The sequence below is a fragment of the Protomyctophum parallelum genome (assembly GCF_964188405.1).
Source record: "Protomyctophum parallelum genome assembly, chromosome: 3".
Classification (NCBI taxonomy): Eukaryota; Metazoa; Chordata; class Actinopteri; order Myctophiformes; family Myctophidae; genus Protomyctophum; species Protomyctophum parallelum.
The window spans coordinates 26,795,717-26,821,664 of NC_139698.1; the positions used below are offsets into that span (position 1 = coordinate 26,795,717).

At 41.7% G+C, this 25,948-nt stretch overlaps 2 protein-coding genes across 2 annotated transcripts; both read left to right on the forward strand.

The window, feature by feature from the left end:
* Nucleotides 1-2,679: 2,679 nt before the first annotated feature.
* Nucleotides 2,680-11,447, forward strand: mrpl51 (mitochondrial ribosomal protein L51). Its single transcript, XM_083760763.1, has 4 exons — nucleotides 2,680-2,808; nucleotides 7,071-7,166; nucleotides 7,504-7,611; nucleotides 10,936-11,447. The coding sequence occupies exons 2-4, from the start codon at nucleotides 7,076-7,078 to the stop codon at nucleotides 11,130-11,132; spliced, it is 396 nt and encodes a 131-aa protein (XP_083616889.1). The 5' UTR covers nucleotides 2,680-2,808; nucleotides 7,071-7,075; the 3' UTR covers nucleotides 11,133-11,447.
* A 1,089-nt stretch (nucleotides 11,448-12,536) lies between these two features.
* On the forward strand, nucleotides 12,537-25,066 carry LOC310855673 (vesicle-associated membrane protein 1-like). Its single transcript, XM_083760774.1, has 5 exons — nucleotides 12,537-13,233; nucleotides 15,792-15,912; nucleotides 17,099-17,257; nucleotides 23,146-23,197; nucleotides 24,888-25,066. Coding segments are annotated over exons 1-5 (351 nt in total). The 5' UTR covers nucleotides 12,537-13,231; the 3' UTR covers nucleotides 24,905-25,066.
* Nucleotides 25,067-25,948: the final 882 nt, after the last annotated feature.

Consider the following 25,948-nt stretch of genomic DNA (forward strand, 5'->3'; position numbering starts at 1 on the left):
TAAATAACATAACAATGTAAGAAAATGTAAGTTCTAGAAAGGCATCATTTTCAAAATGGCATCTGCGGTGGTTTAAAATGCCTATAGCCTACCGGTAAGCTGGCAAAAGGCATCATTTTCAAGATGGCTTAATTTCCAGAAGTTAGATTTCCATAATTACCGCCCCAGAAAAAGGCTCAAAGTGTACATTTTCATATACATGAAAATATATGCCGTAATAGACTTTGCATGCATTTGAAATGACAGCAGTGGTTAGAGCAGACAAACATTCAATCAACAGCTACTGTACATGTATAGGCTCTTTTCGATGTGTCCTTGAGCAAAACACAAATACCAACCTTTCTCTGACTCATCAATATTTGTGAGCTTACTTGTCTGTTGAATGTGGTACGTTACTGTTCCAGCAAGACTTTTTCCCTGTAGAAATGACAGATCTATTCCCCAGAATCATCTTGTGTTGCTCTTGTAAAACCTTCCCCTTTACCGTAAAGGTCATGTGGGCCCACTCCTAGTCAGTGACCTCGCTAGGATCACTATGGTGACAGGTCAATGTCTCTGAGCCTCCTCTGGTGGATGGAGTTTTGCTCTCAACTGTAATGAGAAGTCATGTTACTGTATATTGGAATTAACAGAGTGAATTTATTGAAGTTTAAAAAGTTAAGCAACCAAAAAAACATGATCTGTCTGTGTATGCCATGAGACCCCTCCATTTTATTCAAACTTGAGTGTTATTGCAACTTCCAATGTGTAGTGCATCTTCATTTACTTTTGCATTATTTACAGGAAACGCATGATGTTTGGAAGAGCGTTTTTGGAAATGTGAAGAACAATTTGAAACTATCTTGTCCTTCTTTCCTCGCTGTCAGTCAGAAGTGTTCACAGCTTTCATTGAAGTTGATAAATAGAATTATAGGCCATTCTGGTTAACAGTATTATTACTGTATGTTGATTTGAAGTAGATTCATCATGAGACTGACTGAATCATCCTCTCCCGTTTCGTTTCACGCATTTTCCTAGGTCCATTTTCAGAGCACTGTGATTATAACGGCTCAGCACACCTTGCTGATGTCACATCTAGAGTTATGTTGTTTGCTTCATGGATCGATTGCTAAGCTCCTGACAGACGACTTTCATAGAAGACTGTGCCCTTTTGTACGAATCAAGAAGACTGGCAATACAGTTCAGATTAGCTATATTCTAATTCAAAATTAGAACGTGCTGCAGCAGTTTGTTTAGCAAGTTTTATAGCAAGAGAGAGAAAGCGCAGGCAGGCAGACGAGAGAGATGCAGAGTTTACGAATATTTAGATTACAGCCTACCGTATGTGAATCTGCATTAGAAGAGCATCAGTTATGCAAAATCTGGCATGTTTTCCTATATAATGCCTAATTTACATATTTAAATGTACAATTTCGGAAAACTGGGGAAGTTTCATGGTGATAACAATTTCTTAAAATGTGCCATCCAATTCACCTAGGTGAAAATAACATGTAAATATCATACAGTACTTTACTTGAAACAGTTTAATCTATATTAACCCATTTAGGCCTGACGTCGAAATTTTAAAAATGTCTTCTATGGCTTTGCCTACTCATTTGGTAATCTCAACCTCCTGGGAACCCAGATTAGGTAATCATAGCCCACATTTGGAGCTCTGGCTCATGGACTTCTGATTTATGTTGGTATTTTAACACCTGAATGCAACCTGACCACTGACCTGACCAGTAATGTAAACCAACCAGAATCTCAACTGAGAATACAGGTTCTGTTTCAAGCTGTCTATAAAGAGACACACTTTGGCCATGCAGTTCAAACCTGTCACCCTGCACTGAGCCACTATAGACCTCATAGACAGCAGCTACAGAACAACAGGAAAGCCCTCGATGCCCTTTTAGTGACCAGAATTGATCCTAACTGATGTCTCACGTTTTGTTTTAAATGCAAATTTTGGTCATGGGTGGTATGGCCGACTTGGTACCATAGCCTAGGGGATATTTCTCATGTTATTTTAACAGACATAACACATCTTGCAGGAAAGAGGCAAGAGAGCCAACTATTAGGGGACTAACTATTAAGGCATTTCAGCAGTGAGGCCTGCCAGTCACAATGTAGGACATGGTCTCAATTTGTGGGACGCCTGAAAAGTCCTGGCAATGAGGGACTGTCCCACACAAAGGGGGACATCTGGTCACCCTACAGTACAAATCTGGTCACCCTACACCCTATCTGGTCACCCTACAAACTGTATCAATGATGAGTATACTGTATAATACAGTATACAGTATACTCATCTGATACAGTCTGTAGCTAGGGGCTAGGCCTGTGTGTACAGATCAAGTCATCCCACTGGCTCCCCCTGGCGGTTCAAAATTACCATTCGCAAATGCTGCAGTTTGCATTCAATCATGTGAAAAACACAAACATCCAAGGCGTTTGATCTCAAGAATAGAGATAGACATCCCATCCCAGTGGTATTTCGAACTGACCGTGGGGCCGCTAGACGATTGATATTACATTTTCACAAATGCGTTTTTTTTTTGTCTGTTTCTACTAGAAACACAACCATACGCATTTCTATGCATTACACAAATCCGTGTGTTAAAGCTTCACGCAACATGAATAATATATGTCAGTTTTTTCCTTCGCTTCTTCTGTCGTTTACGGTAACGGCGCTATGCTTTCTGGGATATCTTGTAAAATGGAAGCGACCACAGCGAGCGTGTCAGATTGTTAATAACTTATTTTAATTCAGAACTGTATTGCTTTATTGTGTCTTCTGTGGCCTTGGCGACCGCCACGAGCGATTCGGTGAGTGTACGATTATATAGGCTATGTTCAGACTTAAAAACGGGTAAGATACTCAATATATTGCTGGACAATCCGATAGGCTAATAGGCTAACAGTAGGGGTCAATTCATTTCAGACTAGTACACTGCAATTTAACTACACACACAGCCTGCTAAAGCTTGTTCTGTAATTAGTGAAATATCACCTCAAGACGACACCAACACACCATTGTCATTAGCCCTCCAAGCAGAACCCAATGCTACTGAAGTTTCTGACATTTGTTAGACCCAGTGCATTGGGTCCTGTTGCATCAGTACCATGCCACCTGGTACGCGGACATACATAAAACATAAACAACGTGGATAACGCCTGTCTGTGCTCTTTGACGAATTTTTTTCGTGTGAGGGTTTCTGAATATGTGAAGTATAAGTACCCATACATGCCGCTGCGAATATCTCCTGTGGCGCGGAAGCCGTTAAGTATTTTTAATCTTTGTTTGACCGATTTGGTCGCTTTGATTCTTCTCTTCCTTCCTTGTTTATTGACACCTCATTGTACCGCCTATCTGGCTAGCTAGTGGCGCTATAGCTATGACAGAGCAGATCAGAGGCAGGGACGTAGCCGGCACAAGCCAACCGCACACCGGGAGGCGGTACAATAACGGTAAACAAACAAGAAGAAATAAAGCGACCAAATCGGTCAAACAAACTTAACGGCTTCCGCGCCACAGGAGATTTTCGCAGCGGAATGTATAGGTACTTAAAGTTCACGAATTCAGAATAACTTAAACTAAAAAAGGCCGTCAGACGCCGCAGATATGAGCTTAGAGAGAATATTAATGTCCGCGTTCCAGAATTCCCATACGGAAATATAGTCATGAACAGGGACCCTACATAAAACTCATAAAAATTTCAGAAAAGCTTTATGTAGGGTTCCGAGAGGGGCTACATTGTCATCATCCATACGTATCCGTGGAGTCCTCACTGTCTCCCAGGAGTCCCAGCTTCCTGCTCATAATTGCACTGCAAATGTTGCTTTATCTCTGTCTCGTCACACACAACATATTTTTATACACTTCAGTCTGGATTTGTATTTACGGCCGGATACCTCGATCGTCCAGGACAGGCTCCAGACTGGCCTCCTCAGGAGACTTTGCTCAGATCTTAACCAATTTGATTTGGCGTTATAGGAACCCGTTGCAACCCGCATTGATTGAAGTATTTATTAACAGATTGGAGAATTACAGTTACAAGCACAACTCAATACAAAACTGTTAACTGTTGACGATAGGTTTACAATAGGGTCCACCTAGCCCTCCAAGCAGAACCCAATGGTACTGAAGTTTCTGACATTTTTGACGACCCAGACCATGGGGTCCTGTTCCAGCAGTACCGTGCCACCTGGTACGCGGACATAAATAAAACATAAACACCGTGAATACGGCCTGTCTGTGCTCTTTTACGGCTTTTTTTCCTCTGAGGGCTTCTGAATCTGTGAACTTTAAGTACCTATACATACCGCTGCGAATATCTCCTGTGGCGCGGAAGCCGTTAAGTATTTTTAATCTTTGTTTGACCGATTTGGTCGCTTTGATTCTTCTCTTCCTTCCTTGTTTATTGACACCTCATTGTACCGCCTATCTGGCTAGCTAGTGGCGCTATAGCTATGACAGCAGATCAGAGGCAGGGACGTAGCCGCACAAGCCAACCGCACACCGGGAGGCGGTACAATAAACGGTAAACAAACAAGAAGAAATAAAGCGACCAAATCGGTCAAACAAAGATTAAAAATACTTAACGGCTTCCGCGCCACAGGAGATATTCGCAGCGGGATTAGGGCTGGGCGATATGACGATATATATCGTATTTTCGATAGAAAATGTCTATCACGAAAAAAAAGCTATATCGCTTATATCGCCGTTTCGCTTTACGGCAGTATTTTACGTCACAGCGCTTATATACGGCATGCCCAGCAGCCCACCGCGCGCACTGAAAACAGTGAGCCAACACCTTTCGGATGTCTTCTCTATTATATACTCTAAGGCCAACACGACCACAACACAAGCCGAGGTGGTGCTTGCACCTAAAAGAGGGAGATGATGATGATGGCTGACGAGATTCAGAGTGGTGTAAGGGGCACGTTCGGAAATACCACACCGGAGCGAACTCATCTATCAGTTTGCATTGCACAGTGCGCCTAGTGCGCTATTTCCGAACGCGCCCTAAAGTAACCGGTCATTCACTGTTATAAATGCAGGTTTCATGTTGGGTCAAATTGATAAATTGCGTGAGCCACGCATGTTTTACACAGTTGAACAATAAGCTTGTCCGTCGTCGGGTGCACTGCAAACTTCTTCCAAGACGAAGACGTTCCTCTTACCTGTGCAGTCCTCCTGCTGCGTCTGTCTTGTTTTATTGTTCCAAATAAATTATTCCATTTGAAAAGTCCTTAATTCAGCAACAGCTTACAACAACAACACAAGACGCTGACTTTGTTGTGATCATCAAAAAAAAAGGAAAAGAAAAAGCCCCACTCGTCCCAGACTCCCATATACGCACAGCTGTGGGCATGGAGAGTTGACGACAAGATCGCGTTCTCTCTCACTCTATCGCCTGTAGTCAATTAAACATCGTTAAGCTGCCCAACGTCTTTAACAAACTAAACTATAACTACAACAGAACATGTTGATTCCCTATACAGAGCTTAAATGAACTGAAACAACTGTAGTGACAAACTGTGACATGAGATATTTATTTTTTCCTTAAGCCAATTTAATGCAGACACAGGCCTGTACTTCTGTGTCTGAATGGCAACGTCTTATTTCTTTCTTTTTTCTTTTTAATTGTCATAATAATTATTATTAATAATACTAATAAAACTTTATTTGTATAGCACCTTTCATGACATGAAATGCAGCTCTCAAAGTGCTTTACAGAGCAATGGAGAAAAAAAGAAAAGCAAGGCAACGACATTAAAAAACAAGCAGTGATGCAATACAGTGAGGACATGAATAACAAAAAATAAAAGATCAATTAAAAGCAATGTTGTAGAAGTGGGTCTTGAGCTGTGCTTTAAAAATGTCTACAGAGGCTGAACAATTGAGTTCAGCCTCTAATTATTATTATATACATTTTATTTTGTAATATTTTTGTACTTGCTTTGGGCCTGTCTGTGCATGGGAAGGGCATCAGTATTATATTCATATAAGTAGACTAGATAATGTGAATTTAATTGTTTTTTGAGTGGTGCAACCATTATAGACAGCTATGTGTGTCCCTGTCCCTGTATCCGAGCACGAAATAGCATAACTATTGTCACCACCAAGTGTCACTGTTGTGCAGCCTAACACAGACAGAGGCCAGGGAGGAGAGCTTGTACAGTACAGTACAGTACAGTACATTACAGTACAGTACAGTACAGTACAGTACAGTACAGTACAGCCCAAGTACAGTAAAGTTCTCGACCTGAACAAAAATCAATTCTTTTAGATAAAAAAATAGGTATCGTAAAAAATATGCTATATCGTGAGTATATCGTTATCGTGATAAAATAAATTCTATATCGTGATATGAGATTTTGTCATATCGGGATGTATAGGTACTTATAGTTCACGAATTCAGAATAACTCAAACAAAAAAAGGCAGTCAAACGCCGCAGATACGATGTTAGCGGGCATATTTATGTCCGCGTTATGTCCAAAATTCCCATACGAAAATATAAATATGAACAGGGACCCTACACAAAGCGACATCAACATTTCAGAAAAGCTTTATGGAGGGTTCCGAGAGGGGCTAGGGTCCACCATTGTAAACCATAACATTTAGAGATGTACAAATATACACTTCTATAACCAAATGCCCATTGCTGACGTTGACCCCAAGCAGGGTTCGAACCCACAACCTTGAGTGTATATCAGGACTGTAACGAAGGCTTTCACTCACCTTCACGTCATATATGGGAATTCGATTGGTCGATCGCCAGAGTTACCCCAGTGAATATTGGTATTCCATATGGATATATCCGATATAATGTTACTAGCATATCCAAGTCTGACATCACAAACCCCATATTTGGACCAGGCTCATCTAGACTTCTATATATGGAAATGACAGACACTTAGTGCTGACATCATGCCAATGTAGAACTCCATAATATATGGATATAGACGACTTGGCATCGTCATCGTGACAAGCAGCATGCAGCCAAGCATATTTTCATTTCATTGTGTGGCCTTGTTGAGAAAGCCAACATTTTCCTTTTGTTGCTCTTGACTTCTGTTCCAGGTGTCATGTCGGTGTTGGGAGGGTTTCTGAGAGCTGGAGCCTCTCTCTGTCAGTCTTCTTTGACTCTGTTACAGACCGCTAGACACATATCTACTGGTATGTATGGACTTGTACTAAACACATACATACATATAGCTGTGTTTGTAGATACATCTAGTGATGGCTGTGTTTCTGGACACATAATGTGTGTCAGTTTCTTAACATATTTACTGGGATCATGTATGGCTGGCTTTGTTTCTAGCCATATCTATAAGTTTGTGTTTTGCCAAAGGCTCTGCGATGCATAAATTAAGTTTAACATGTTCTCATCAATCCGGCCTGTCCGCTAGTTAGTATGTAGCTTTAAAGTGTGAATGGGTATTTAAACATCAATTCAGTTCTGAAATTCTGACCTTATCTCATCGATCATAACAAATCAATGTGTTGTGCTCAGGTGTCTGCTGCAGAGTCCGGATGCATTCCATCCCTACTCCGAAGGTTGTGGATAGATGGACAGAGAAGAGGAGTATGTTTGGGGTTTATGACAACATAGGGATCCTTGGTGAGTTTCTTCAACCCGACAAAGCATGAAAGTATAGCTGGCTATGTACTGGCTTTGGATGTGAAGACTAGATCATTTGTTCCTTTCAATCTCCAAATATCTTAATTTCCTAGGCCTATATATATATTATATATATATATATATATATATATATATATATATATATATATATATATATATATATATATATATATATGTTTAGGATAATACTTTTGTACTGTAAATGCCAATTTATTTATTCATGTTCACACTGCTGGCTGGATATTAAATTTAAACTGTGAGTGAGGAAGAGAGGGTGCTACAGTGGAGCCAGAAGCAAAATGCTCACTCACTTTCTCAGTCACTCGTCACAGGTACACTTTCACATCGCATTATGAAGATGTGTGTAACTATTAGGAGAATGGAGAATAGGAGAAAATAACCAGGTTAAATGCAAGCTGTGCAGTGCCAAAGCGGATATTTGGGGGGACAAGTTATCATAGCAGTGGATTTCCCGAACATTATTTGGTCAGACATCCCTAAGGCCAAAGCTCCACTGCAGCCATCAGGCGTCACATCAGCGTCAACGCTGTGTCCGAGCACGAAAATAGCGTTATAGCATTTGTTCACCACCAAGTGTCACTGTTGCACAGCCTAACACAGACACACACAGGCCAGGGAGGAGGGCTAGTACAGTACAGTACGTACAGCACAACTCACTTCAGACGGTCTGATTTTTAATTAATGATGGATGCTTCACTGCTGACGTTGCATTGCATTGCGCCGCATTCGATGGCGGCATCCAACAACCTCATAATTCGCCATGGTTCACGTTGCAACAGAGTGGGTGGAGCTGATTTTGTTACCCGTAAAATATGACCAATAAAAACAATATGAAATCTTAAGTACCACAATCAAAGTAGTTGCCCGAGCTCTTAATACACACTCAATCATTAAGAGTATACCAATAATAACTAAATGTTGCTAAATGCGCACGGGCAGACATACGCTTAAAGTGGCACCAAGTTCCACCCACTCCCATTATAAGGGGGAAAACCGGAAAGAAGCACGACAAGTTGAAGCAGCTCATTAGCGTGAAGAATGACGCGTCGGGTTCAGCATTGGTGAACTATCACACGGCAGTGATGGGCACTAACCATTGGGATGGATACATCTACTACACAACCAGCTGCTCAAAGTCCCGGAAGATATCAAAGGAACGGCTGAAGTGCTGCCTGGGTTCACATTTTGCTCACTCAAAAATAATCCACTAGCTGTGTGCATGCACCCAATGACTTGGACTTCCACAATTCAATAGTGTTGCAATCATTGCTTTGTTGTTTCTTTGGGTAATATATATGGAATGGGACGGTTCTTGACCGTTCTCAGCGCTGCATCAGCAGTGTATGTAGATAAAATGTGTGCCAGTACCAGTTTCAACATCCTGGCTCCTGTTTGGATGTGTCAACCCTTCCCTATTTTCTTATTGTCTTTGACCGCTGCACCACCCACCCGCATGTATTCTTGCTCTCTCTTGCTTTTCTTTTGTGCTCTGTCCCCGTCCCCATCTTATTTTCACTCACTTCCTCTCACGTCACTCGCTTTCTCTTTGAATGTTTTGTGTTTCTATCTATTGTGTTTGTGGGTCTCGGGTGTATTTTCAAAGTGTTTCATCTTTGAAAAGACTAAAAAAACGATACACGGCCTGGGCCGTGGCTCAGCGGTCCAGGCACCTTGGCTGGTAATCCAGTCTGGCAGTGTGCCGCTGGTTCGACTCCCGATCTCGGTGGCCTTTTAGTACAGCGGCTAACAGCCATATTGTGAGAGAACCTTTCACTTGGTGATACAAGCGTGAAATTTGGCATGAACATGCCTCTGGGTCACCTCTTTAACTTTTTTAACCGAGCCAGCGAAAAATCCAATATGGCGGTCATTTTTCAAGATGGCCGCCAAATAAAAAAGGCCTTTTGTGGCGGTTCTGGACAACCATGGGTGCGGCCGACTCGAGACCGGGCACTGCACTCCCTGTGGGTGTGTGGAACGTGTGTGTCGAATTTGAAGTCGAACGGTTCTCGAGTTACGTGGATTACAGATGTACACATGCACACAAAATTCGTGCAATATAGCAGATCATTGGAACGGTTGTTCGCTTGGTGATACAAGCGTGAAATTTGGCATGAACATGCCTCTGGGTCACCTCTTTAACTTTTTTAACCGAGCCATCCAAGAATCCAATATGGCGGTTCTATTTCAAGATGGCCGCCACATCTAAATGTTAGCCTATGTCTACATTTCTTACAAATTTTAGGAAAAATTTCACCATTATAGATAGATAGATAGATTTATTTAAATTAAAAAATATATATATATTCTTTATATATATTTTTTTTCTTTTAATTATTTTTAGTTTTCATACTGAAAATGGTAGCATGCTAATGCTACCATTTTCTAATGCTAATTAGCATGTTAGCATTATCATGTTAGCATGCTAGCATATTACCATGTTAGCATTATTATGTTAGCATTAGCATGCTACCATGTTAGCATTAACTTAGCATTAGCATGCTACCATTTTCAGTATGAAAACTAAAAATAATAACAAAAATAAAAGAAATAATATAAAGAATATAAAAAGAAATAAAAAAACTATCTATCTATAATGGTGAAATTTTTCCTAAAATTTGTAAGAAATGTAGACATAGGCTAACAATTAGATGTGGCGGCCATCTTGAAATAGCACCGCCATATTGCATTATTGGATGGCTCGGTTAAAAATGTTGACCCAAAGGAAGGTTCATGACAAATGTCACGCTTGTATCACCAAGCGAACAACCGTTCCAATGATCTGCTATATTGTCACGAATTTTGTGTGCGTGTGTACATCTGTAATCCACGTAACTCGAGAACCGTTCGCCCCACCGACTTCAAATTCGACACACACGTTCCACACACCCACAGGGAGTGCAGTGCCCGGTCTCGAGTCGGCACCCATGGTTGTCCAGAACCGCCACAAAAGGCCTTTTTTATTTGGCGGCCATCTTGAAAAATGACCGCCATATTGGATTTTTCGTTGGCTCGGTTAAAAAAGTTAAAGATGTGACCCAGAGGCATGTTCATGCCAAATGTCACGCTTGTATCACCAAGTGAAAGATCGTTCCTATTATCTGCTGTACTATTTACTGCATGTCACCCCCCATCTCTCTCCCCATTTCCTGTCGGCCTGTCTGTTCCTCTATAAAGAAATATAAAATAAAGGCGAAAGCCACAAAAAACATTAAAAAAAAGAGAAAAAACTACACACGCACACTCACACAGACCTGACCCTCTTGCTGTGTGTGCCTGCAGGTGATTTCAAAGCCCACCCGCGAGACCTCATCAAAGCCCCCTGCTGGCTGAAGGGTTTCCAAGGTAACGAGCTAGAGCGTCTGATCAGGAAGAAGAAGCTGGTGGGCGACAGGATGATGACACTGGAGAGACACAACCTGCAGAAGAGAATCAAATTCCTCTACCGACGATTCAACCGTTACGGCAAACACCGCTGATGTGGGCTGAACCGAGCTGGTCATCCTCAAATGGATGACCTATACTTGATCACTCTACACAGCGTCACACACAAGCATCACAAGTTGCAGATCCGCAAGCTCGAAATGCAGAAAATGTTGCACTTATCGATCTGCCACTTTTCCAATTTTTGAATTCGAATCCTGACATTTTTTGGACATCATGAGGTTTCCTTTCCACCCGACGGAGACTATATATAAGACCAGTATGCCGAGCTGACACAATGTTGTACGTTTTCTTTTGTATGTATATTATTTATAAAGCATTCGATTTGAATTAAATGAAATTCCTTCGATATGTTACTGTGGTTTTGTTTCTGTCCCTACAAGTTTAATTTAACCAGACACTGTTTTACTGTCTGTAAAATTGTCTTAAGAAGAATGACACTGATTTTTAGGATGACATGATCCAAATATTTGATGCTTTGGATCTGCTACTAGCCCTGCTCTCTGGTATCTCTCCAGCACAGAGAGGATTAAAAGCATGAGATGTAGCCATGGGTGAGACCAGTAATCGGCCAAATCTGGAAACCAATTTTAAAACTACTTGGAAGTCACTTCAGGTCAGTGATATTCTTTCTGATTAGTTTATCTGTGCTTCCCACAGGAATGTAGAGGGATGTATTGTTTTAGATGTGTGGTAATTTTGGTGTCAGCAAAGCTGTTTAACTAGCCTTGGGGTGGTGGGTGGCTGTCACACACTATCAATTAGACAAAAATTCACAAGCAACTGATATTTCACTTGGTCCCTTTTTTATGGATTTCTCCAATAGAACATTTTGATTAAAGGTGCATTTCATCTATATGCCTGCCCTGCAGACAAAACAGACCTGACACTTCTGTAGCCTATACTCATGGATGCCTATGCAGTAACGTGCACATGTCTCACGGTCGCTTATTCATGCATTCCATCATGGAGTTACATTCATATGGCATGGGGGCTGGGACGCTAAATAAAAAGAGCGACGCTATGTTTTATGGCAAATGATTCAAACGTGAGGATGGAGGTAATTGGGAGGGAGACTACAATAATACAATAGTACTCCCATTCAGACCCAGCGAGGTCCACGACTGGTTATGGGGGGGGGGGGGGGGGGGGGGGGGCTGTTCGCCGAGTCAACATTCTGTACTCTGTAGTCAACCAAACCACCACCACTGTACCGCAGTGTCGTCCTGCGGCCCCATCCCATCCGACACAGAAAGCTGCAGTACTGCGAAGTGTAGGGAGAAACGAGAGGGGAGGGGGAGGGAGAAGGCGAAGAGAGGAAGGGAGGGGATGTAGGAAGGAGGTAGGCTGTACCGCACCGTCGTTACGAGTCCAACTGGAGAAGGGAACGGGAACGACGCATTATTGCAGTATCGCACACTCGAGCGCAACTACCGCACTTCGCCACAAGACGCCGTGCGTGCACTTGTCCATCCGGGAGAGGGGTGATAGACAGCCGGCGATACAAATCACAGAGGTGTCTTGTGTTAAACAACAAAAAATATTTTTTTCCTGACTGGACATTTCTGCAAGCGCTTTGGTATAGTGCTCAAAACGACCACAGACAGCTGTGCGTTTTTGTGTGATTTCTTTTGCACCCACTTTCTTGAGCATCTCTCAGTCTAGTCTACGCATCCTTTGGAATAACGGTCTCGCAATATTACAAACATCCTGGGGGTTTTCATTCTCTAACGGATTATAGGAGAGAAGTGCTTTTTCGCTTGAGATTGCTGTTTGCTCGTTTGTTCCGCTCCTGTGGTTGTGTGTGCGATTGAGTTATTGCCCAGTGCGCGCCTCGGTATTGCGGTAGCCTACTTCAGTCAGTGTGATGACTTGGGCTGCAATAAGCGCGTCGCTATAAAAAGCTCCGTTGCACCAAAGACCCTCCACCACTTTTAATTATAGGCTACTTTCCCAATTGAACATTTTGGACTTTGTTTGGACCACAACCTACAAACCTCCTGTCTCTGTCATCTGTGATCTTCCTCTCCTGACTTCAGACCCTCACCCTCCCCCTCTCACACGCACGCACACGCGCACACCCCGTATCCCCCCTCCGCTATCCGTGAGTCAGTTCGACACGGCTGCATAGAAGATGTGAGTATTGATGCGGTTTTCTATTTTTCCCCATCTTTTTTCCCAATGTGATCAGTTTAAAATATATACCTTAGTTTAGTTGGTTACATTTTGTTATGTTTCGATTCTTTCCTCCTTGTATTTCTAATTGATTTGTTTCAGCTTGATGGATTTTGCTGACGCAAGTAGATTTTCCCGTCACAGCTGCACTAAATAATGTAGGCTATTCAAGGGTCGTGTTGTTCACAGCTAGATTTTAAAAGGAGTTTAGTTTTTTAGTTTTTTCCCTTCCTTCATCCTTCCAATCATTATGGTTACCTACTTTTTCCCCCTCAGCGAATTTAGGCTACATACTTTTGTACATAAATAAGCCTCAAGTCTTGTTTTAGAAACTGTTTCCAGATGGGAATGCTCAAGTCAATTCATCAGACGATTGGACATCAATGATATCATATGTCATGATCGATTGTTCTGAGGTTTGGGGCATCCCGCGGTGCCTTCATATACCATTACAATATGAGGGCCCACTATAATGGAAGGATGGGGGGTAGGGCATTCTCCATCGGTCGGCTCCAATAAGAGCCTCAGCCTTTACATGCATTCTCTTCTCGCCTGGCAGAATTCTGACTAACTATACTGGTTGTATAGCAACACATTATGCAAGTGACACATTTTCTTAACCTTTCCCGTTATATTCCAACTTTAGCTCAAGGCCAATTAACTCCTTATTTGGAATACTTAATTGAAGGCCATCTTACATCCTCTCTCTCTGCCCCGACTCCATCTGTCCATCAATACCACTTAATGATTTGATTTGCCATGTATATTTTACCTTTCTACTTTTAGTTTGTATTGGCCAACTGCTCCTATTGGACTCCTTCTTGTCGTTCGTGATATTACATTTTAATGTATGCCTTCCTTTTTCAGTCCACCCCTTTCAAGCCCAATCCCCCCTCCCTCCATGCCTGCCTTCCTTGCATCTTAGCCACATCCTCCAACTCTCCTACTTTTAATCTTTCACACCATTATGTTACTGGCCTTTATTTATAGCACAGTAGACTGACACGCAGTAAAAGGTCATCAGGATCAGGATTCGAACCCGCGACACGCTGTCAGCCTAGGTGCCTGGACCGCTACGCCAGCGGCCCACGGACCGTTTTGTTACCTCTTTTGAAACAAGCCTTTGATTCTATACAGCTATTTCCTTCCAGCAGCCATGCAGTTATACTGAAGAAGGCCCATCGTCGTAAATGACGACATCAAATTGATAAAAGAATATTCTTAATTGTCCTCCCAAAGAAAGAACAAGATTCCTATACAGGATCTCCTCACTGGTCAACAAAAACACCTTGAAGACCTTAACAGGAGTCCTTGTACAAGGTTTCTTCAACTATGCATGCACCTCTTGGTACCACAGCACCTCAAAGGCCCTTAAAACAAGGCTCCAGACTTCACAAAACAAACTGGTCAGGCTACTACTGGGTCTCACCCCCCGAACCCACCTCACCCCTGCCCACTTTGACAGGCTGGAATGGCTTAGGGTTGACGACAGAGTGCAGCATCTTGCAATGGGTCTGCTCCACAAGATTTGATACACCACCAAGATACCCTAAATACTTCCTTAATGTCAATGAAGTCCACACCCACAACACCAGAGGGAGTTCAACAAACCATGTGCAACCCAGATTCGGCACAAACAAGAGACAATTCATTTAGCTCCTATGACACAAAAATGTGGAACACCCTACCAACTGTCATTAAGACGTGTGAATCCCTTGACTCCTTCAAAACCATTCTCAAAGGGCACTGCAATTTCGAATTTGAACCCCCCACCCACTCCTTTTCCCCCTCACTGTACATGTTTTCCCCCTTTTTACGACCTTTATGATGATTTCCTGTTTTTGGCTATATAGAAGTGTATATTTGTACGTCTCTAAAATGTTATGATGAATTGAAAACGGTGGACCCTCCTGTAAACAAGTGTAATGCTAGTTTATGGTGTCGTCCACTCGCAGTTAACAGTTTTTGTATTGAGCTGTGCTTGAAATGTACTGTAATTCTGCAAACTGTTAAAGGGACACTTCACCCTTTTTGCAAAAAAATATATGTTAATGACGTTTAGAAGCTTTAGAACACTTTCCTGGGGGTATTTATGTGTGTAATATGTGGTTTTAGATATTTTAGATTGTAGCAGTGAGCCTGTTGTCTCTGATGTCATGGACACTGGGCTCACTTCCTTCCTGGACTACATGTTGTCTCAGTAAGACAGCTCTCCCCCTATCCACAAGGAGAGCAGTGCACCAAAGAATTATGGGAATTGTAGTCCAGGAAGGTAGTGAGACCAGAATCCATGACATCAGAGACAACAGGCTCACTGCTACAATCTAAAATATCTAAAACCACATATTACACACATAAATACCCCCAGGAAAGTGATCTAAAGCTTCTAAACGTCATTAACATATATTTTTTTGCAAAAAGGGTGAAGTGTCCCTTTAATAAATAAATCAATCAATCCACCAATCAATCAATCAATCAATCAATCAATCAATTGTCTTCATCCCCCTCTTCCTCCCCAGGTCTGCCCCAGATGCCGCCCCTCCAGCTGAAGGAGCAGATGGAGCCCCAGGCGCTCCCGCTGCTCCACCCAACAACACCAGCAACCGCAGGCTACAACAGACACAGGCCCAAGTAGATGAGGTGAGCCCACCTCCCATCTGTCCACGCCATTAAGATGCATGTGTCCTTCCTTCTGTGACCCGGAAGGGTCAGTGTTGGGTCTGGTTTTGGGGAATATGAAGTTGTTCCGGTCATTTGGTGGTGGGGGGCACTGTTGGCCATAAATTAATCCACAAAACTAGCATAATTTGTATTGTTGACTTATTTCTACCATATAGCACAACTTTCATTCAACTTTGACCCCTCTGTCACATGGAACTATACGGTTTTGTGCTGCGGCTGGCGTAGTACTGGACAATCTGAACTAACCGTTTAAAATGTACACAGAATTATATGTATTAACACGTCACGGTACAGCAAATGGTTGGTTTTCAACCCAACAATCTTGATCCGGTCATTTATCCTCCATCAAGAACACTCTTGAAAGTAGCCGTATCATCCATATTGCTCGGTGGGATAATAAGTCTGATTACAATGTGGCGGTAATGCCGCCAATGGCAATTTGCAAATGGATTCTGACTTCATTCTCGTATGTGATGTGAGAGCCCGATATAGCTTTTAATGTATTGCCTTTTAGATAATTTAGAAGGCAATACATCTTGAACCTCTATCCTTTCCTTTCCTCGTATGCATGTGACCTTGTATTCATCATCCTGTTCCCTCTCACACATCGTCAACTGTGCTGCTTTCAAAGATGTGCTAGTGGCCTGGTAGCCTATAATTGTGATGTCACTGGTTTGACTCGGACCCATGCCATGACTCGCATCTTTCCTGGCACTGTTAGACAACAATCCAGTTCAATCCAGATGGCAATTAGGAGGCTTTCATAGTAGTACTAAACAACTAAACAATACCACATTGTTGTTAGTAAAGTATACACTAGTATAACACCAACAATATGAGTCTTCTGTGATGTGAGTACTAAATGACAGTGGCACAAATGTCACTCAGATTGGTCAATCTGCGAGGCAGACACACACAGATACACAGAGATTCCTGGAATTTATAATACTCCATACAGTAATACCATATCGTATATATATCGTAGGTGTCCATGGAAATCTTTCATGCGTTCCATTATTATTATTTAGTCACAAGACAAAGGACAGGACATTAGGACAGGAGACAGCGCGATGTTGTTCAGCAATTAGCTTGTGTTTGGTATTTCAACCTGGCGTGAATAACAACAATTCCCACTGTGCTCCAGGTGGTGGACATCATGCGTGTAAACGTGGACAAGGTGCTGGAGAGGGATCAGAAGCTATCAGAACTGGATGACAGGGCGGATGCACTCCAGGCCGGAGCCTCCCAGTTTGAAAGCTGCGCAGCCAAGCTCAAGAACAAGTACTGGTGGAAGAACTGCAAGGTAAGCAGCACGTGCATGATGTGCCACTGTATGTGGCTCGTGACTCACTAGTGCTCTCATCTGTCTAGTTCAGTGGTTCTCAAGCGACTCTGGGTCAGGGAACACTTCAAAACCGGGCCGCATGCCTGACTACAATATTTTGCTTAGAAAACTGTAAGAGAAAACCTTAGCTATAGCATGATGCTATGAATGAAATGGAATGAAACGTGTTACAATTTAAATGTAAAATGTGGCCATAGCATTTTAGGAAATGTCCAAATGTCTGAAGTATGAAGGCAAATAAATATTAATTTTATTTGGTTTAACACTATACAGATCAGCAGGTTCGCACAAAGTGTGTCAATTCTTTATCATTAAAAATATATATATTTTAATTTGCCACTTGATCTTACATGCCTCCAAATTTCCTTAGGTACCACCATTTGAGAAACACACAACACAGACTAAAAGCAAATAGTGGTATAGGAAGTGTTCAATCTCACAAGATTGTTTGATTCAAACATTACATTGTTCGATTGATTGAATACTTTATTAACAATTTAGCAAAATAGTACAATTATACTGTAATTATGCAAAAAGTCCAAAGGGCTTGTTATAGACTACCAAAGGAATTACTGTAGCACTCAACTGGGTCTGCACGTTTTATAAAATTCCAGGGCTGACTGACGTTTCGACCGGTGTCTTCCTCAGAGACTCAAAACCGTTTGACTCTTAAGGAAGAGGCCGGTCGAAACGTCTCTTTTGAAGTGCCCGCAGGTACACTTTTCAAACAATGGAAATTGCATGCTTGTGCGAACTGAGCCACACTGACTTTTACCACACAATATTGGTATGTGCAGTTTATAACCCATTTAAACCGAGAAAGCATCTGTAGGCCTGTAATCTTCTTGGCTATTCCCAGCTTGTATATCTTCGTGACTGCTATTTTTGAACATTTTGGGGAGATCTTGAGAGTGTGAGAACTAATGATTTAGAATGCATTAATGGGTTGATGGGGCTGAGTCCATGACGCCTGAATGCAGACCACACAGCTCCACATTGAGGTGCGCTGAACCGAACACGCCACATCTGTCACAGGATTCAAGAATGTCGACATTACATTACGCTCCCCAAACATTAATCTGCTAATGAACGGCTGTCAGATTAACTCACTGGGATGCTCTAGGCCACGGTTTCCCAAACAGTGGGTTGGGACTAATTTGTGGTTCACACGGACCAATTTATATGGGTCACGACTCGAGTAAAAAGGATCTATCTATCTGTCTATCTAATATTGTGCTGTGTTTTAATATGACTGTCTCTGATCTAGAGAAAAACATCACTGAATATACCATAAAAAAGCGTTTTTTTAGCTCTTCTGCAGCCGACGAGTTCTCTCGTCACCTGGGCCCCCCCCTGCCCGATACCCCCCCCCCCCCCCCCAGTGAATGATATGGTTCAAATTTTTAATCTTAAACTAGAGTCAGCTCTTGATATAGTGGCTCCTTTGAAAACAAAAAAGAAACATAACACCAGAGTAACACCCTGGATAAATGAGCATTCACGCTCACTGAAGCAAGAATGTCGTAGAGCTGAGCGAGCTTGGAGAAAAAACAAACTCACCATCCACCTAGAGATTCTTAAAAAGTCAACAGTCGCCTATAACAAAGCCTTGCGTCTAGCAAGGCAGGCATATTTCTCTGGCATTATTAATGAGAACAAGAAAAATGCCAGAGTCCTATTCTCTACCATTGAACGACTTTTAAAACCCCCCCAGTCCTACAAGCAGTCATTCCCGGCCTCTAAAGCTAAGTGTAATGAGTTTGCATGCTTTTTTGACAACAACATTTTTAACATTAGAGCTGATATTATGAATGGTGCTGCTGCTAGTGCAAACCTTCAAACAGCAGCTAATGGTCCCAGGGTAGATCTCTCCAGGGGGAGCCTATTATCGTTCTGCGCAATTGATGAAGACGAACTCCGCAAAACCATATCACAAATGACATCATCCTCCTGTTCATTGGATACAATTCCCACCACCTTTCTCAAAGAGGTCTTAGACTGGTCTTAGATTGGAGATATCCTAAAAATTGTAAACAGCTCGCTAGAATCAGGCGTCTTCCCAGACTCACTGAAGACTGCTGTAGTTAAGCCCCTTCTCAAGAAACACAATCTTGATCCCTCTGTTTTGGGTAACTATCGACCCATTTCAAATCTACCCTTTCTGGGCAAGGTTTTAGAAAAATGCATCTTTCATCAATTGGATGTGTTTCTACAGAACAATAATGTGCACAACAAATTCCAATCTGGCTTTAGGAAAGGTCACAGTACAGAAACAGCACTTGTAAAAGTAATGAATGATCTTAGGGTGTCTGCTGACAAGAAACATGTATCCGTTCTCTTACTTCTAGATCTAACGGCTGCATTTGACACGATTGATCATTCAATTTTAATACAGCGTCTGGAGCACTGGATAGGCCTGTCTGGTACGGCCCTGTCCTGGTTTTCCTCCTACCTATCAAATAGAAGTTACTTTGTCAATCTAGCCGAGTTTGACTCAGACAAACACGACATCAGTTCTGGTATTCCACAGGGCTCGATTCTTGGCCCTCTGCTTTTCTCCTTGTACATACTGCCATTGGGCGAACTCATTGCCAATCACAGAGTCAATTTTCATTTCTATGCTGATGATACCCAACTATATCTTTCTGTGGCTCCAGATGATGCCTGTGCTTTAGACCCGCTGGTTACCTGTCTGTCTAGCATCAAATGTTGGATGAATGAGAACTTTCTCAAGCTAAATGAGGATAAGACAGAAGTTCTTATAATCGGTTCTAGTGAACAGAAATAATCAATATTAAGCAGACTTGGCAACCTGACTGTAGAAAGTAACAGTACAGTAAAGAACCTGGGGGTTATTATTGATTCTGAATTGAATTTTAATTCACACATTAATCATGTTACCAAGATTGCCTTTTTTCACCTTAGAAATATTGCACGAATCAGAGCCTATGTGTCCTTGGACGATGCAAAAACGCTAATCCACGTTTTTTCTCGGCTTGATTACTGCAATGCACTTTTTTCAGGACTGCCTAAGAAAACAACTGACAGATTACAACTTGTCCAAAATGCATGCAATGAGTTTTAACTACAACTAAGATGAGAGAACATATTACTCCAGTTTTGGCATCACTGCACTGGCTTCCGGTTGTTTTTAGGATTGATTTTAAAATTATTTTACTTGTCTATAAAGCTCTCAATGGTCTCGCACCTTCCTACCTACATGACTGCCTGCCTAAATATGTCCCAAACCGCCCCCTAAGGTCTTCCACTGCTGGCCTGCTCACTTTGCCTAAAAAAATGGCAACTAAAAAATACGGGGAAGCAGCTTTTTGCTTCTACGGGCCGTCGGCATGGAACAAGCTCCCACTGTACCTTCGTCTGATCTATCTATCTATCTATCTATCAATCATAAAATCACACCCATGTGAAGTGAGGGGCTCTCTTATAATCATACATCATAATACATCATCTCATTCTGGCGAATTTGAATTTGTGTTTATGCAACGTTTGTGTTTACACAAACTCTCAAAGCTGGCCATTCATTGTCAATGGCATTTAATGTTTGTGTTTACACCCTCACATCTTTATGAATCATTTCAAGTGGCAAACCAACCTACTGTACTACATCAGCTATTAAGTTGTCATGGGAAAATTCAGACGAGCTCTGGGAAGTCATTGCCATATCCAGTTTCGAGTCATACATAGACTCCATTATTCCAAATTAAAATTACATAACATATTCCCAGATATTTCTTCGCACTGTGACAAATGTAATGCAATAGATGCAAATCTTCTTCACAGCTTTGCCCTTTGCTCTCGGATACAAAGATATTGGATTAAGATATTTGAGACACTCTCTGATATTTTGAGTATTCATATTGACCCTGATCCTGTACTAATTATTCTGGGTTTGTCAGACTCCATGCCTATGTTGACGAGAGCACAGAAACAACTCTTCTCATATGGTCTGATTACAGCAAAAAAACTAATTTTGACTCACTGGAAGAAGGAGGAGGCTCCTGCATTTAAGCACTGGTTAAATGAAATGACTAGTACACTTAATCTTGAGAGAATAAGATATTTCCTGAGAAACAGGGAGAGACAATTTGATCTCCAAGGTTTGGCTGCCTCTTGTCCATTACTTGAGTAGAAACAATTAATAGACAGGATACCACTGATATGGTTGACTACGACATTTTCTTTTTAGATGTTTTCCATGAGCTTTTTATCATCTTACTATTTTATTCTATAGCATGTGGTGTCACTGAGCAGTATGGGTGGGAGGGTTGAGGGGTTTCTTTCTCTATTTTATTTTTGTCTAGTTTTGTCTACTTTGTCTAGCGCCCCTCAATAAAAATCACACCTGTGTGAACAAAGTGAGGGGTGCTCTTATCATACATCATCCCATTCCGGCCAATCACAATGGCCTCACCTTTCTGTCCTCACTTTTAGAGGGGCCCCTCCTATATATGCAGCTTAGTTTAGACAGTACTTGGTTTAGATTAGTCATTGGTTAGACCAGTCATTAGTCCTACAACTACAACCTATCTCAAACCCTCACCCTCACCCTAACCTCCCACGGGGCAGCACACCTAAACGTTAACCCATGTCTAACCAATGACTAATTATTAAAGTCTAACTCGTGTTGATTAGGTGATGGTGATGTAAAACAAACGGTGCCAACACAAACATTAAATGCAATTAACAATAAAGAGACAATATGACGTAATGAGTTACAAAATGACGTAAATTGTCAATAGCGTTTATAAAACAAACATTGAACTAAAGACAAACATTAAACCTGTGTATAGGAGGGGCTAGTGCCCCTCAATAAAAATGACATTTTGAAAACAAACAAGCAAATCGTAACACGTTGTGTGCTTGTAGATCTGCTATTTCTAGGCAAACGAATAACAGTTTTCACTACTGTTATAACATCCTTGTCCAATAGGCATTTAAATAGTAGGCCTACATACATACTGTATACAGTATAGTATGCTAGTTCCATTGATCCAAGCCGTAAAAAACAATCCATCGATTGATTGAATGATTGATTGATCATTAAACTAAACATGCTGAAAATGCACCCCTCCCACCCATCTGACCACCTAACACAGCAGCTGAATGGTCGTGTTTTATGATCCTGAAAAGGTCGAGGACCACTGAGGGAGCAGTATTATGTACCACATCATAACGAATGGCAAGGACTTTATTGACTTAAATATTTCCCTTTTCACTAGTTTTTGGCTATTTTAATGGTGTGCTGTGCTGTGTGGATGGATTGTGACTGAGATTCTCGAGGTAGCCATTTGAGAAGAAGTGCCATCTGCTGTATATTTGATACTGCTGAGAATGTGTTCAGGACATATACAACTGCTCCATAACCAAACAGGCAATTCAGATTTATAATGACTCTACGCACTTCGCCCTGAATTTGATCTGTTACCATCAGGCAAGAGGGTTAGAGTGCCATTAGCACAAAAAAAATAATACTTTGTTTATGCCAACTGCAGTGGACATTTTAAATAAGATGTTTATGTGATGTTGTTTTATTTACTTTTGTATACTGACTGCTAGTGTGCCGTTTTATGTAAGGTTTAATGTACAATAAAGTTTTCTTTATCTTCACAATAACCACTACCCTATTTTTAAAAATAGCGAAATAGCAGATCTACAAGCTCACATCAAAACATGACAGTTGTGAACTTGTAGATCTGCTATTTTTGAAAATATGAAATAAGTTTGACAATAATGACATTCCCAAAATAGAGACACCATGCTGAGTTAAGTTGGAGTTTATTGTGGAAAAACAAAACGAAAGAGCTCATTTTATGTTCTCCTTTCAGATGATGATCATGATGGGCATCATTGGAGTCATTGTCGTTGGAATCCTATTCTGTGAGTATACATTACTATTACCTTACCTATGCATATGGGAGTCATAAAGTGTAGCCAAGTTTGTGAATTGGTACAGTACTGGTAATGTACTATACATAATATACTGTACATATAATATGCCATATTATATTATACACGTTGTGTCATGCTTGCGATTAGAGTTAGGTTAGGGGTAGGTTGTCAGTCTAATGACTGTCGGAACTTTGGTGTGTCTAAACTAAAGTCTGTACGCGAATAGTGTGCACTTCCAAGGACAAAATCAACAAATTACACATTTTTTTCATTCAGATTTATGTTCACCTCTCATTGTCTGGATGAATAAATACGTACGCTTTTTTTACTGGGGCCAGTTTTGAATTATACCTATAAGTTATTACCTATAAGTTCTCTTTGAGAGCAGTTTTGAAGGAGAGTACAGATTCACATTCCTTTATGACTGTACCACATCTTTGTGGCATAGAAGGAGAACAAATTTAATCCCTAGTTTGAGCCAAATCTGGGTTGAATGTTGTTAGTCTTGGTCTTAACCGCTACACTCTCTCTGGCATACAGCTATAGCTGTTGAAAATACCTGAGCTATGATTGAGCTTGTAGCTGTTTTTGAGTTTCGGTGTAGAGGAAAAAAGGAGGGGACCACCTATAGACCCCTGGGGGTCCCCCTGGAGTCAACAATGTATATAGGGTTTAAGTGGTTAAAGCCAAACTATTTACAGCATTACCTCTATAATGTTTTGTAGGGCTAATGTTCCATTAACAGTCATAAAACGGAGGTTACAGTTACAGCTACAACGACAACCCTTACTTCCTTGTTTTTGACCACTGTGGCGTGTTCCCTTTGTTTACGGAAAAATAACTACCTCGACTTCAGAAAAAAACACGAATCAGGTTGATGTAATAGTAGCCAATGCATCATCATGACCTTCTCCTCCATTGAGATGCATGTTAAATGACGGGGATTTCTCCATATAAATAATCGATCACTTCAGTAGAAAGAGCTTCAAAATGTCTTCTAAATCTAGTCAACGAGGAATGCTGTAGGCTTTGCACTGGATAAATGTGCATGACATTATTTCATTTAAATAAACTAGAAATACGAGGAAATGACAGAGGGAGAAACGGTATCCAACAATCAACTTTAACGACAGGAGTTTTCACTACGGTGATTAGTATTGTTGCCATTACCTGGGTGGCTGAGTCGTGTAACTAAACCCGACGTTAAGCTGTGTATGTGTTCAACAAGAGAAAAAGAGAGAGGAATATCAGGTAAATGGTTTATGTAGTTTTATTTCAAGTGAGGCAGCTATGCACTTATGCAGCATCACAGGCATAATCTTTGCTCCAACAAAGACATGCCTAGTCTGCCTGCTGCAGTCTTTGCCAGTCAATTATTCATGGCTGCCTGCCTATTTGTGTGTGTGTGTGTGTGTGTGCGCGCGCACACACACACACACACACACACACACACACACACACACACACACACACACACACACACACACACACACACACACACACACACACACACACACACACACACACACACATAATGTAAAAATGTTTTTAGCAAATGTGCAGATGCATTGGACTAATGACTAATGACTTTTCTGTCCTGTCTGTCTCTCTCTGTCTTTCAATCAATCACTCCCCCTACATTGTTGTCCCTCCTCTCCTCTCCTCTTCTTCCCCTCAGTGTATTTCTTCTACTGAGCTAACCCGGAGCGTTACGGAGGAGGATATATATGGACTTCAGTATGATATAAGAGAGAGGAATGAGAATTAAAACAACGACAACAATGACAAAAAAAGACACAAATCCAAGCACTACACTCTCCCCTCCCCTCCACTCCACCCCGCCCTCTCCTCCTGTCTCTTCACACAGTCTTCCATCCGAACCATCTTGAACTTGTAACATGCCAGATACTGTAGTGTGTAGAAGCCCCAGCTCCCCCCCCCCCCCCCCCCCCCCCACTCACCTAACCTCCTCCTCCCCTTCCCCTCATCATCACTCTCTCACTTTCTCCGCGGCTATGACGTGGAGTCTCATATTCACTCTCCGCTGTCTCTGCATCCCATGCATTAATGAAAGGGGGCAGCTGGGAGAGGGAGAGGGAGAGAGAGAGAGAGAGAGAGACAGAGACAGAGAGAGAGAGAGAGAGAGAGAGAGAGAGAGAGAGGGGGGGGGTCAAAACCTGCTGCTGGGATGGGGTGGTGGTGGGGGGGGGCAGGGGCATTGAGCAGGGGAGAGGGAACATGAGTTTGGGGCAAAGACAAAGAAACGAGAGGCAAGTGAGCATGGGAGACGAGACTAAACGAGAGATAACCAATCTTTTAATCCCCAGAAAAACGCCAAAGCCGGTTCATTTGACCTTTTCGACAGTGTCCTACATTTGTGAATTGATACTGACATGATCTAACCGACATTGTCCCCCTCCTGCCCCCACTGCTACCATCATTACTACTTAACTAATACAAGGTCATGGTTAGATTAAGATTATGATCTTTTTGTTGTACGTGTGTGTGTGGGTGTATGTATTTGTGATTCATAGCATTGTAGCCAATAGCCTTTTCTATCCCCTAGGTTTAGCTGTTAGGCCTTTACTGGTTAATTGTTTATTTTCCTTTCCTGCCTAAACCGATTCTCTCTCAGTCTCTTGTGTCTGAAGAGCAGAGTACAGACATATTGGTGAAGAAAAGAACAGGGGGAAGAGACTGTGTGAGAGATAGGGAAAGGTAGAGAAATAAGTTGTGACA

Excerpts from the sequence above, each read along its gene's own strand:
- mrpl51 (XM_083760763.1), top strand. The coding sequence starts at position 7,076 with ATGTCGGTGTTGGGAGGGTTTCTGAGAGCTGGAGCCTCTCTCTGTCAG. Across the intron at positions 7,167-7,503 it reads CGCTAGACACATATCTACTG|GTGTCTGCTGCAGAGTCCGG; the intron begins GTATGTATGGAC and ends TGTTGTGCTCAG. Across the intron at positions 7,612-10,935 it reads TGACAACATAGGGATCCTTG|GTGATTTCAAAGCCCACCCG; the intron begins GTGAGTTTCTTC and ends GTGTGCCTGCAG.
- LOC310855673 (XM_083760774.1), top strand. Across the intron at positions 15,913-17,098 it reads CACAGGCCCAAGTAGATGAG|GTGGTGGACATCATGCGTGT; the intron begins GTGAGCCCACCT and ends ACTGTGCTCCAG. Across the intron at positions 17,258-23,145 it reads ACTGGTGGAAGAACTGCAAG|ATGATGATCATGATGGGCAT; the intron begins GTAAGCAGCACG and ends TTCTCCTTTCAG.